This window comes from Microdochium trichocladiopsis (assembly GCF_020744255.1).
Source record: "Microdochium trichocladiopsis strain MPI-CAGE-CH-0230 chromosome Unknown B0I36scaffold_12, whole genome shotgun sequence".
Lineage (NCBI taxonomy): Eukaryota > Fungi > Ascomycota > Sordariomycetes > Xylariales > Microdochiaceae > Microdochium > Microdochium trichocladiopsis.
The window spans coordinates 1,687,084-1,700,426 of record NW_025763555.1 but is presented as its reverse complement, the minus strand read 5'-3'; the positions used below and the strand labels follow the sequence as shown (position 1 = coordinate 1,700,426).

Genomic DNA, 13,343 nt, shown 5'->3' with positions numbered 1-13,343 from the left:
CCAGATCCACCAGCTGCGAGTATGGACGTAGGCGCTTCCGTAAACCCGCATTCCTCCCGCAGAGAACCAGAAGCCGGGCTGTAGCCAATTCCTCTAGGATGTCTTCTACAGTTTCGACGATTTTGCCAATCCCCAGCGATCCAGCTGCTAACAGGATGACGGGGGATGCGGAGCAGTGCCCCAGGTTTTTCTTCAGGTTGAAGCACTCGGGGTCCGAGACGGGCTTTCTAAACTGTGGCCCGACCAGAGGGCCTATGACTGTGGCATCATGCCCATACCTCCTACACACCAGTGCTGCGACATGTGCCGGTACGAGATTCAGGCTGGTGGAACGGCACAGCATTAGCGGATGTATTCCTGCATCACAATGATACGACGCAATTGGCACGTTATGCTTGACTCGAATTCTAAGCCTGCCAGCAATCTGGGTGGCAATGGCGTGTGTCGTAATAATGGCTTGCTTATCCAGCATCCACCCCAGGACTCGGCGATCCGAAGCGGTCCACAGCAGCATGCGCATCATCCACGAGGACTCCACCCCCTAAGCCAACATAAGCCAGCTGAAGAGTGAAGGGGCGAAGGTGACCAGAGGCACATATAAGTCTCTAAGCATGACTCTGATCAAAAAGGGTAAGGCGTCGAGGATACCGTGGTATTCGGTGCTGATGCCATCATTTCCAAGGCGCCGCTGAAGCTCTAGGCCAGCAGAGGTATGACCTGATCCAATGCTCGCTCTGATCACCACTACCTGAGGAGACAGGGCTTCGGTTCAATGTCATGTGCCTTGTCGAGGCGATTGGAGACCATTTTGAATGAGTTGGAAGGTGCAAGCAGTACTGTAGCATTAAACACTTACAGGCATACTAAAGCAGGGGTGTTGCAAAGGAGAGCCGGGACAATCACATCTACCAATGGGTGCTACAAATGCATCTATGAGCCAATGTGTGCTGATTTGTGTAACATAAGCAGGAACATGGCCCCTCAAGACAAACAAGACCGGGCTAATCTACATGGTAAAGCGGGTACGCACTCGTCCAGAATGCGCTCATCTTCGTGAAGGTCGTGTGCATACTGTATCCATCACCGCAAGACTGCCAGTCTCGTCCCGCCTTCAACACGTTTCACCGGATTTGAAGTCGCAAATTCATAAGACACCATGAAATTTTGGGTTCGTCATCCCTGCCAGCGTGTTTTGGCATGGAGACTTACGTAAAAACAGTTATTTCCACTATCTTCGGCATGTACAGTCAGATTCGAAATCGGTGTCCGTGTAGGTCACGCAAAAATAGTTCTGCGCACGGGCCCCCTGATCTTGGCACACTACGCCGATCAGTGGGGAAACAGGTACCCCTGCAAAAAGGTGGGGTAGACGACAGCCAATTCGTGCTCCATGGTCGGTAATGGCTTGAGATTGAGATCCCTCGCTTATTGCATTGATGAAGGCATTACATTATGAGAAAACACACGATGCAGCAATAAATAAGGGTTTCGCAACCAACCATTCCTACACTTATTCGTTCTCGTCGATCAGCCGAACTTGAAAGTCATACATGTATGTACGTGTTCATGCAATCATCCCAGAATGGCCGGAAAGATGGCTGCCTGAATGTATATCACTGTAGCTACCTTGCGAGGCTGACGCCTTACCCTCCGTAAACTGGGTCGTATTTGAGCACCCCGAAACAGGACTGCACTGTCTGCGGAATAAGGCGCTAGGTTACAGCGTCAGCCCCGCTTCTAGTCCCAGTGGGATAGTGGGCTGTGTCTATGTAGTCAAACCCGCATTTCTTTTGCCCCGCTGCTGTCAGACGCCTGCTGTTAGTGCCCCACTACGATCCTAATGCTCGAGGATGCGTGGTCTTTCATGACCAACTTCGCATCACGCCGCCCACAAGCCAAAGCCGTCGATCCGCCGAGATCCGCCGCTCAGCATACGCTTACAGAATGCGCCTCTTAGAAGTCCGAGAAGATGGCAGCCTCAGACTTGGGGAGCATTCCCCAGAGGACATCCCGCCATATGCTATTTGTCGCACACCTGGGGAGCCGACGACCAGGAGATTACCTTTCGGGACGTTCAACATCATACAGGCCACCACAAAGACGGATATCAGAAGCTCACGTTTTGTGGCGAACAGGCTGCGCTAGATGGCCTGAGATATTTCTGGATCGACACCTGTTGTATCGACAAATCCAATAGCCAGGAGCTTCAAGAAGCGATCAACTCCATGTTTCGTTGGTACAGAGACGCTAGACATTGCTACGTCTACCTCACCGATGTGCACAAGATCGCCAGCGACGACGACGACAGACCATCACAAGTAAAATGGGAGACAGCCTTCAGAAGCAGCCGGTGGTTCACCCGCGGCTGGACACTCCAGGAGCTGATCGCCCCAACGTCGGTGAAATTCTTCTCAGCAGAAGGGGTAGCACTGGGCGACAAAACAACGTTGGAGATACTGCCACGAATGCACACGGATCCCCATTGATGCCCTTCGAGGGAAACCTCTGACTGACTTCAGCGTCAACGAGCGACTTTCTTGGGTAGAAACTCGCAAGACCAAGCGTCCAGAAGACCTTGCGTATTGCATGTTTGGCATCTTCGCCGTTCATATGACGCTTATCTATAGTGAGGGGAAGGAGAACGCATTCATCAGACTAAGACGAAAGATTGGTAATCACCCATAGCTTCAGATGCGCTTCCAATTAGCTGAAGCACAGACTGACCATTTCGGCTGGGTATCCAATCTCTATTTACAGGCAAGGACACAATCAGCGAAGCAGCCAAGAAATGCATCGCCGACTTGCGCGTCACCAATCCTCGCCATGATAAGAGGCGCATTGAGAGCATGAAGGGCAGCCTCCTCAAAGACTCCTACTCATGGGTGCTCGGCAACCCGGATTTTCGCCAGTGGCGCGACAATGCCGACCAGCGACTACTCTGGGTCAAAGGTGATCCGGGCAAAGGCAAGACCATGCTACTCTGTGGAATCATCGATGAACTCGAGAGGATGCGCACTGAGGGACAGATTCTATCCTACTTTTTCTTCCAAGCCACCGACAAGCGCATCAATACTGCGACGGCTGCGTTGCGCAGCCTGATCTACATGCTCCTCGACAAGGACGCCTCCCTTGTTTGTCACCTGAAAAAGCAGCACGCAACCGCCGGTAAAGACCTTTTCGAAGACACCAACAGCTGGCAGGCGCTATGTGAAATCTTCGACGACATTCTCCAGGATCTCAAACTTCACGAAGTTGTCCTTGTTGTCGACGCTCTTGACGAGTGTTTACAAGGTCTGCCAGTGTTCCTCGACCTCGTGGTCAGGACATCGCAAATGACCAGAGCGAAATGGCTCGTTTCAAGCCGTAATTGGCCACAGATTGAGAGGTTGATACGCAAAGGGGCGCACAGGCTGTCGCTTGAGGTCAACGAAAATTCAGTTGCGAAAGCCGTGAACAAGTACATCAAGTACAAGGTCTCCAAGCTTGCGCAAGACATGGATTGTTGCAATGATGTCTCTGAGGAGTTACAGCACTATCTCATGTCGACCGCAGATGGTACGTTTCTCTGGGTTGCCTTGGTTTGTCAAGAACTCGAAACGACTGAGGCATGGGACGTATTACAGAAAGTCAAGTCCTTCCCCCCGGGACTTGATGCTCTGTATCAGGCAATGATGATGCAAACACTCGCCTCAGAATATACTGAATCCTGCAAGCAGGTCCTCGCATTCGTAGCAACGGCTTATCGCCCGCTGTCTTTGTCTGAGTTGATCACTCTGGTTGGGAAGTCCTCTCGCATGGGGGCCGAGATGCTCCAAGGGATCATCAGTCGCTGCGGCTCATTCCTCACTATTCGCGAGGACAAGGTGTACTTTGTCCATCAGTCGGCAAAGGACTTCTTAACGAAGTCGCACGCGGTCGTTCTCTTTCCCAACGGACAGCCATCAGTTCACAGCCAGATTCTCGAGAACTCAGTCAAGGCTATGTCCAGCATCCTGAAGCGCGACATCTACAATTTATGCGATCCAGGCTTCCCAATTGAGAAAGTCAACCCGCCAACGCCTGACCCACTCTCGACAATCAGGTACTGCTGCATCTATTGGGTCAATCATTTAGTGGATGCCTTTACGGATCAGGTTCAAGGCAGCAGTGCACGCAGCGGCGGAATAGCAGACAGCTTCTTGCGGAATAAGGCGCTCTACTGGCTTGAAGCGTTGAGTCTACTCCACGGCATACCAGACAGCATCGTTGCATTAGAGAGGCTAAAACAGGGCATTCCGGTATGTTATTATATGCTCGTTTGCACATCAACATTACTAACATGAGCAGGACCATCAAAGTGCTTCAGATCTTCAGGCAATAGTCGTTGACGTGTACCGTCTTCTACGAAGCTTCCGGCCAGCGATTGAGGGCCGACCACTGCAATGTTACGCCTCAGCACTCGTCTTCAGTCCTGCTAAAAGCTTGGTTCGGAAGCGCTTCCGCGGCGAGAGCCCGGACTGGGTTAAGTGTAAACCGGAGGTATCGGAGCGGTGGAGCGCATGTGAGGCGACACTCGAGGGCCATACTGACTCGGTCTACTCAGCAGCCTTCTCCCCAGACGGCCGCCGCATTGTCTCGGCATCATATGATAACACCGTCAAGCTGTGGGATGCGGCTACAGGCACTTGCGAGGCGACACTCGAGGGCCATACCGCCTCGGTCCTATCGGCAGCTTTCTCTCCAGACGGCCGCCGCGTTGTCTCGGCATCGTGGGATAAGACAGTCAAGCTGTGGGATGCGGCTACAGGTACTTGTGAGGCGACATATGGAGATTTTGCCAATTGCTCTGTCTTACCCGACATGACCGATATGCATGTCTATCCCGGTGTCAGAGTAGTCCTCGATAAGTATGGCGGGAGATATTTGTTGGATCCACATCCAAATATGTCAGTCGCGGCCGGTCGCCAATGCTATAGTATCAGTTCGGATGGTTCATGGGTTCTGAGACACTCGCAGCCGGTCCTCTGGCTTCATCCAGAGCTCCGGTCGCAGGTTGTTGAATGGAACACAGTGGATGCGGCCACAAAACTGGTCATTGGAGGCTCGAGCGGCCGTGTTTTCGTCTTACAACTTACCTTCATCTAGAGACACGTGGATCGTAATTGGCGATTTTCGACTTACCTTCTCCCTGCGTGCCTGAAGTGGAGATGGTCTTAGATCGCTCTTCCGACGTGTTCTGTACCGTATCTGGAGGTTCGCGAACATACAGGAGCTCTTGTTTAGTCATATATAATCTTCTAATCATGAGGTTCACATTGAACAGGTTTTACTCAGTAATGGCCCCAAATCGTACCGCACATCTCATACGACCTAATATTGTAAGCCAGCTTCAACCAACGGGAACACCTCTGGACGCCTCAATATTCCGCAAAAATCAGATTGCGAGGCGAGAACTGCACACTAGCCATGAAAGGCTATTTAAAGTCGCGGAATTAGTTGTAAAACACTCCGTAAGGCAAGAGCCACGCACAAGAAAGCGATATTAGGTTCCACAATCACCGCCTTGCCCACGCCTAGACTAAAACGACAGAAATGTCCCTAAGGATGAACGCCTCTCACAAGCTACATGGTACTGTAGAAGTTAATTTATCCAATGGCTTGCAATAATCTTGGGGGGCCTCATAAGGATTCCTCTTCAGACATCATCCTGTATATGAAATAAATGAAGATTGGGACAATTTGATGTGCAGCCTGAAATGGCTTTCGTGAATGCCCCGCCTGCCTGCAGGCAGCTTTGTTTGTGGCTCCACTCACATGGCATTGCCAAGACAAGGCGGTGGGTGCGCAGAGAGTTGCGTCAAGCGAAAGTGGACACCGATTTCGAATCTGGCTGTAAATGGAGGAACTGAAACGGTACTATAACGACTAGAGATGATGAAAACGAGCTCTGAGCGCGATAGAATAATGTGAACAACACCCGTCTTACAACGCCTTAACCAAGCTCCAGCTAGCTAATGATCGTTTGAAGCACACCACCCTTCCAGATATTCTTGAATGAAAATTGGTCATTCGAGAAACAGCCATACGAGGAAACAATGATTTACACTACATGCCAGCGCGGCATCGTGGCTATTCTACGCCCACGACTGAGATGCAGGAGGTTCGCTAGCGAAAGGCGCCACTACTGGATCAAGAGCCAGCCCTAATAGCGGTCGAACCTCCCATGGCATCGTAGCATAGTCGAACGCTGAGGTCTGCAGCGGTCGGCGATCGTTCGGACGAGGATAGAAGCGGCTGAAGATGGAAGGACTGTGTTCCAAGTGCTGGTACATGACTGTGGTCGTCAGGTTCTCGTCGTGTGAAGGCCCTCCTGCATTTTGTCCCCCGCAGTCAATCAGCCAGCGGAATAAGTGATGGTATGCCTCTCTCATGACTTGACCTTCCATGTCGGTTGCTGTTTGGACAGCTTGAGTCATCTGGGATGATGCCATATACGATACACGTGAGAGGTCCTCAGTGATGATCATACACCACAGACGGAGCAGGACGAGCCAGGACTCGTGGTGACCCTGCTGAACGAAGTACGAGCGGCTGCAGATGATGTGACGAAGCCAGGCCCAAGACTGCTCTTCTTCTGGCTTCACCTTTTCTCTGCGCGCTTCGACGAGGGCCTTGTGTATGAAGAAGGCTTTGTGCAGAGGGCAATCATCCCGCCAAGAGGCCTGAAGCTCGCCAGTCCGCTCCAGGGAGTAACCTTCCTGGAGCAGTGCCCAGATAGCTGAGCATGGTCGAAGGAATGCCTCAGTACATTCACAGCCATACTGCGCAGATACGCGCACCATATGTAGGCCATTTGAGGTTTGGTTCGCTGGGAACATTGCACGCATAACTATTCCAAGACCATACCAAAAAAAGGGGTCACCTCTACTGAAACTTATATCCCAAGTGCGTCCACTTCTGGCCTGTACAGCCTCGTGCGCTATTTACTTCGCCTTTTACTTGAGCTTTCTAAGAGGGCGTTGCGATTGCCTTCTACTCCGTGTGGTTTCCTTCAAAAATACAGCTTGCACAAATGGGAGAGCCATCGTAGCCCCCAGTTCCGTAGAACTGCCAGGCTGGATGGTAGTCTGTCCACAATGGCCCATTGAACAATGACCTGCCCTCGAGTACATCTGCTGTACAAACAGACTGGCTCTCACATTCGAGCAACAGGTCGTCCATGGCGCAGAGCCCGAGGATCAGCCCAACGGCTCGACATTTCCGTGCCAGGATATAATTTTCGAAAGCAGTCCAGCTTGGAAACCTGGCGAGAAAAGGAAGGTTCAGCTCGAGACTGCCGAAGGTAGACCCAGTTTCGTACAGGTACTCGCAGAAGTCAGTTAGGTCAGTCATCTCGTCTTGCTCAGACTGGCACTGTTAGTACGAGCAGACGAAGGCCGAAAATGCCAAGTACCTGGTTGGGCCAGCTAGTCCTAATCACGGACAAAAGATGCTGAATGAGAGGGTCTTGGATGTGCATTGGACAGGTGTGAGATAGTGGATTGGAGCTCAATAGTACTCTCTCGTTCCTCTGGATAGCTTGGGCCATTTCTGCTGGTATAGAGATATGGCGGCCGAGGATCATGACTGGTACTGGTACGTTCGTTGGATGAGACAGTGGTCTTGTCCGCTCATATGACCACTACTATGTCCGTCATATAAATGTTCTGCCCTCTCACCTATTTGTGGCGCCTGTGGAGCTCCTACTCGCGGGATCATGTTGATCTGAAAGCGCCATTCTTGGTGCAGCTGCTCTTGCGGGCTGACTCTATGTAGCTTGCTCCTTTACTGACCGTGTTTCAGGATGATAAGGGAAGGGGGCTCGCGTCCTTCAACTATAAAAGTAGCTGTCCGGCTCCTGATGGGCTCCTGGATCGTACATCAAGTCGGTGCAATGGATTCCCTCGCATCTCCTCTCTGTTTAGTCCCCAGGCGTACGGCCAGGGACCCCCGCATGGATATCTCATTTATTCTTAACAAAGAAGGCGATCTCTTTGGGGCCGCAACTATTTTGCCCTCCAATAAGCCTCCAGCACGTCGAAGGAAGGGGAGAGATTCAAGCAAGAGCTCGCGATATCGAAACGAGAGTCGTCTTCTTGAACGTAGCTTCGAAATCGTACAGTACTACCGCTGTGTAGACATGTCCAATACTGATACCTTTGCAGCAAGAAGTTATGAACCTGGGCCCGACGAGGATGTGGCTTGATGGGGAATATTGAGGGGGGGTTTGTCCCGAGCTTGGGTTAGTCCTCGCTTGCTACTAATGGAGATCGATCAAGTACTAAGGCTAGGGGCTGTCTCTACATGTGCATGTCTTCATCATCCGTCCGGGACTTGCTGCTATATCTCCTGCGCTTGGCGATTGTCCTCGAGCCCAGCCTTGCTCCCTCGTTCTTGTACGCTCGTGCTATTCCTTGACTTATACTTTGGCGCATAGAGCGAGAGCCGTGCCTTAATTCTCTGTCCGAAGTACGCACCATATAGTGCGCGGCTTGTCATGATAGCACCTTTGTTGAGGAGGACGGTTATAAACAGTAAATAACATCTCGGAAGTAATCGTGGCAAAGCCCGGGAGGCGCGTGGGCGGCAACACTGCCCACACACTATCGGAAACGAGCGACGTCATCCAGAAGGAGGAGAGCGTCCAGCAAGCTGCAATGTTCGTGTAAGTGCCACCACGACGCTAAACTCATGTGCTACTGCTGAGACATATTATGGGGATCACCGAAAGGAGACTGCGCGATAGGAGGTCGCTGGCAACTGGTGAAAATGAAGACCATACTGGGAAGTTCTCTTCGTTTCCTCTCGCTGTAAACGAACTGATGGCATTTCCGACTGACCAAGCAACTCGAGGCTGATGTCATCAGAGCCTCAATCTCGGCATGCGACTACTCGAGTATGATCGCCGGAGTGATAACCACAATGGTGGCTTTACATGATACCGGAATGGGGCCAAGGAGGAGTGCGTCAAGCTTCGAAGTGCCAGCTCCGGATCGAATGAGCTAAAGATCGGCAGCGAGCGACTGACAAGGAGGGCAGCTCATGAGCAAGAAAGAGACATGATCAAAGTGGAGGGCTCGCATGTCCTACAACCAAGGGTGCTTGGGGGGACCATGTTTGTCGATATGACAACACCACTTCAGAGGCAACGGACGCTCTGATCGTCGCAACGTGTCGAGGCCCTGTCTGTGCCAAATGACCAAGAAGCCGCAACTGTGTCAGTGCAGGGTCCTCTAGCCGCGCTCCATTTTGGCGCCTCCTTCTCTTTGCTGCCCCGCACTCCGCTGCTCCATTTCTGGCTGCTCCATTTCTGGCTGCTCCATTTCTGGCTGCTCCATTTCTGGCTGCTCCATTTCTGGCTGCTCCATTTCTGGCTGCTCCATTTCTGGCTGCTCCATTTCTGGCTGCTCTCATTCTCGAGGGAGCTAGGATCCCAGGGTTGCTTGCCAGTGGGGCTCCACTTCTCCAGGGCCACCCATGTAAGTGTTGCATAGCGGAGGTGGTTCCGCGTACCCATCTCAGGCAAGCCCTGGAGGTTTGTGAAGGAAGGCATTCTGAGCCTGCCATGCTCGACCTCGGCGCGGCGTTCTCAACAACCAGCTCCATGATACTTCCGACAGCTTGTACTAGGTGTCTCCTACGTAGGCACTTCAATGCTCATCAGTCAGGGTCCCGGCGAAGGGGTCTCGTCAAAGTATAGCGTACCGTACAGTATTGTGCAATGCCTTTCTGAGACTTGACTAGCTCCTATGTTCGAACGCACGCCGAGCAATGGCGGAGTGTCCGCGCAGCACCAGGAGGAGCGGAGAGTAGTCTCCTTGCTACATGGGAAGCTGCGGCGCCAGAAACCAGCTGCACAAATTAGCGCTCTGCTTAGCGTACCGAAGGGGATGGAGCTGGGGTCCTGTGGGGAGCTCCGGTTTCAGCGCTCGAAGATCTCGGATGACCTGGTGAAGCTTACAACGTGAGCGCCCAGTGGGTCGACTCTGACTCTCGTTTATTCCTAGCTGGTCAAAAGAATAAGAGCCCACATGGTCTGCTGCCTGAGTCCTTAGACTTCCCGAATCTCCAAGTAGCCCACGCCAACTACCGTAGCATCACCAGAGTCAGCTGGAGTACCCTGAAAACGACTTGAGAGGACAGTCTCTGCTCTCTAGCACCTCACATGCGATGACTTCTAAGCCTGCCCAAGTCCGACTGCCGTCAATCCAGGATATGGTTTCGGAGTCGCACCTCGTCAATCCCGAACACATGGGGCAGTACAGCCTTGTCCATGGTCACCGAGTGAGCGAGGAGAATGACGCTAGTTGCGGGTCATGGACTTCCTCACAACCACAAGCGACAGACGGACTTAACACATACTCCTCGCAGCTGTGGCTCGCTGGCCCCACGGGGCCACTACCCGTCACCGGTCCATACACTGTCCTAGCGACTTTTCACTTGGTCCTGCCGATGTGTGGTGCCGTTAGTCAGCTTACCTATCCTCCATTGATGCCGCTTCCGCCTGTCGAGATGCAAGACCTCCTTCGCCCGGCTCAGGCGCAGCTACCAGAGCTGCAAGGCAACCAGACTTATCACGAACCAGAGACGACGATCTCGAGCTGGAACGCCGTGCAGTCCCCGGGTAGCATCTATCAAGAGACTGTGTATTCCTCTCCAGGCCCAGCGTACAGCGGAGGCCCAAATGCCGTCCTGCCGAGCCCGGAAGCACGGCTGCGCGAAGATCTGTCTGCCGGTACTTCAACGCAGCTGCACGACGAGTATAGCATGGCCATTGCTGGCACAGAGACCATGGTGGGATCAAGCCTGCTCAACATCAACGGTGGAAACCCAGTCCTTTACCCGGCTCCAGGCGAGCTCGTCAACAAACACGTCGCGAAACACGATCGGAGGCAAGTCAAACGGCGCCAGCGTGGGTCCGCAGGCTCGAAGAGAGGGCGCAACAGGGGTGACAATGCTCAGAAAGCCATCTACGACAGCTGCGAATCTGGTTTTGGTCACGGAACGAGCTCACACACGCGTCAGACGGGATGCAAAGCCGAATCCTCGCCTGAAAATCAGGGAGTAGCACCTGAGGTGCCTTGCTAGACGCATGCTATTGTGGTGGCGCAAGCTGTTAACTTGTAGAAAAGTAAACAATACCACAGCATTCAAACTAGTGCCCAAGGACATGTGCATGTGACTCAGCTGCCGAACATTACGCTGAACGATCGGACATCAAGAGGCGCGATGCCGACCGGGACGGCAAGGCCACAAGGCGTGCGTCCTGATGTGGAGAAGGGTACTCTCAACGGATGAGGCCACCCACGCCCCAGAGGAGACTGAAGGGGTCCGCTGGGCAACAGAGGGACCTCCGCAGGTGAGAGAGATTCGGATCGGTGAGTTGTCCTTACGCCTACCTGCAAGGGATGAGCGTCAGAAGCAAGCCATTGCCGTCGAACCAGGACAGGGGCATGTGCCGAATCGCCGGGAGGAGCCACACAAAGGCTTTGCCCTTCCAAGTAGAGTAGGGGTCGATCCTTGCGTTGCGTCTGATCGACCAAGGTCAAGCGACAGGGACGGTGACGTCCCACTCAGCAGGGGGAAGAAAGACCCTTGCCACTGGCACAAAATGGAGTCAAGGAGGCGAGGCTGTGGACAGAATAAACCGGACAGGTGCTGTACAGAATAGATCCACATTGTCCGGTTTATTCTGTCCACAGCCTCGGGAGGCTGGGTTGTCCCTGCCCGTCTGCAGCGATGGCCTGTGCACAAGACTAGCGCGCTGCCAACATCACACATTGCGATAAGAAGACCCTGGACCTTTGAGCGGGACTAGTGGAAGCTAGCGGCCTGATAGATCCTGCCGTAGTGCCTGACGCTGTCCTCCTCAAGGTAGTAGGACAGGTCTATGGTCAGATAGCCGATGAAGTTCGCCAGACTCAGCACGTAGAGCACCGCCATGGCACCGTAGGAGCCCCAGCGAACGGTCTTCTGTAGGCGCGGGGCGCGGTTCCAGAGCAGGAGGTGGCCTGAGACGAGGTCCAGGATGACGAACAGCAGCTGGACGTGCGCCATGTTGCGCGCGAAGCCGCCGCCCGCGGTGAGACCTATGGCTTCTTTGAAGCTGAAGCCGAGCCACCTGTTCCACACGTTCATCGCGCATACCAATGACGCGTAGCTGCAAGGTTCAAGAAAGGGTCAGTCCAGGGGTACCGTTATGGGCGGAACGAGCGGCCGGGTTTGCTCGAGGGAACGCCGTGTAGACTAGATCGCGTACGCGAACAATGACAGCGCTGCAAACGCAAGCCATCTGAAGCCCCTGCGGACCGGGTCGTTGCCCTTGTTGAGAACGACGAGACTGGCAATCCCCAGCGCGAGCGTCGGGAGGATCACCAGTCCTGAGAAGACGGTCTGGATCAGGGGTGCATCGGCAAGGCGGTTCATTCTTCGTTTGTTTTGCTGTTTTGAAGGCTAGAGGGTCGTGAGTCTGTAGAGTCTGTCTTGGTGATTTAGTTGGACGTGGTAGATATTGCTGTTGGCGGTTGTCTCTTCAGACATGCGCAACTCTGCCGTTGCTATTTATCGTCTCTCAACCTGGCTGTTGACGAAGGTAGATTGTTGTGTAGTCACGATCTGTCTTTGTGCAGTTTTGCACTGCCCGACTACGGCTCTGCTTACTGCTACGGAGCACTCAAGGCCTCATGTGCCGACTTCCATGCAACACCAGTCAAGCAGCCCTGTCCAGCTGAAAGGGAGTGTGAGAAGTGCACTTCCAAGCCTGGGCGTCACAGAACCCCAGCATCCGCCCGCTCACATCACCCACATAGCAGTAGTCGAGTTCGCAACCTGCCCCATTGTGGTAAAAGAGGCTTGAGCACTGCCACAATTGCCCGATGTTGATTGATGGAATGCTACGAAAAGACCCGCTTACCGGAGGCTTTTGTACATGCCAAGGGGAAGCCAAGAGCACTTCACTTGTCACGATGTCAATAGACGAGACATCATCAGAGACCTCGTGCAGCACTGAGCTAAGCTTCAAGTGGTCAGATGCATTGTTCAGATCCCTTCTAGAACTTGTCGAGAACAACGGTTTGCTACAGAGTATGTGGCATGTGCCGCTCTCGAACTACTTTCCACCCTGGTGACACTCCAGTATCATAGCCCCAGATCCACTCCGGCCGGGCTGCTGACATCCGGTTCGGGTGCAGACCCAAGATCAACATTGACAGCATGCGGCGATATTGCCCATGTTTCGTTTCACGACAGCTCACAGCGTCGTGTTCTAGACAGAGACTGCGATGTTGTCACTCCCCTCGAGACAAGTCCTCTACCCCAGGGACTTT

The 13,343-nt window shown here is 53.2% G+C and overlaps 4 protein-coding genes across 4 annotated transcripts; 3 read left to right on the top strand and 1 right to left on the bottom strand.

The window, feature by feature from the left end:
• Positions 1–1,944: 1,944 nt before the first annotated feature.
• On the top strand, positions 1,945–2,685 carry B0I36DRAFT_377941 (heterokaryon incompatibility protein-domain-containing protein; the record flags this gene model as incomplete). The annotated part of the gene is made up of 3 exons (XM_046160617.1): positions 1,945–1,959; positions 1,983–2,395; positions 2,454–2,685. 3 exons carry the CDS (start codon positions 1,945–1,947, stop codon positions 2,683–2,685), a joined length of 660 nt encoding a protein of 219 aa, XP_046006147.1.
• Positions 2,686–2,786: 101 nt separating this feature from the next.
• Positions 2,787–4,803, top strand: B0I36DRAFT_225148 (uncharacterized protein; the record flags this gene model as incomplete). The annotated part of the gene is made up of 2 exons (XM_046149062.1): positions 2,787–4,277; positions 4,324–4,803. Coding segments are annotated over 2 exons (1,971 nt in total), but the record flags the coding sequence as incomplete, so codon positions are not given.
• Positions 4,804–6,043: 1,240 nt separating this feature from the next.
• B0I36DRAFT_436169 (uncharacterized protein) lies at positions 6,044–6,821 on the bottom strand (the record flags this gene model as incomplete). Its single annotated transcript, XM_046162803.1, has 1 exon — positions 6,044–6,821. One exon carries the CDS (start codon positions 6,819–6,821, stop codon positions 6,114–6,116), a length of 708 nt encoding a protein of 235 aa, XP_046006145.1. The 3' UTR covers positions 6,044–6,113.
• A 3,265-nt stretch (positions 6,822–10,086) lies between these two features.
• On the top strand, positions 10,087–11,170 carry B0I36DRAFT_337955 (uncharacterized protein). The gene has a single exon (XM_046155715.1). The coding sequence runs from the start codon at positions 10,189–10,191 to the stop codon at positions 11,104–11,106; it is 918 nt and encodes a 305-aa protein (XP_046006144.1). The 5' UTR covers positions 10,087–10,188; the 3' UTR covers positions 11,107–11,170.
• The last annotated feature ends 2,173 nt before the right edge of the window (positions 11,171–13,343 follow it).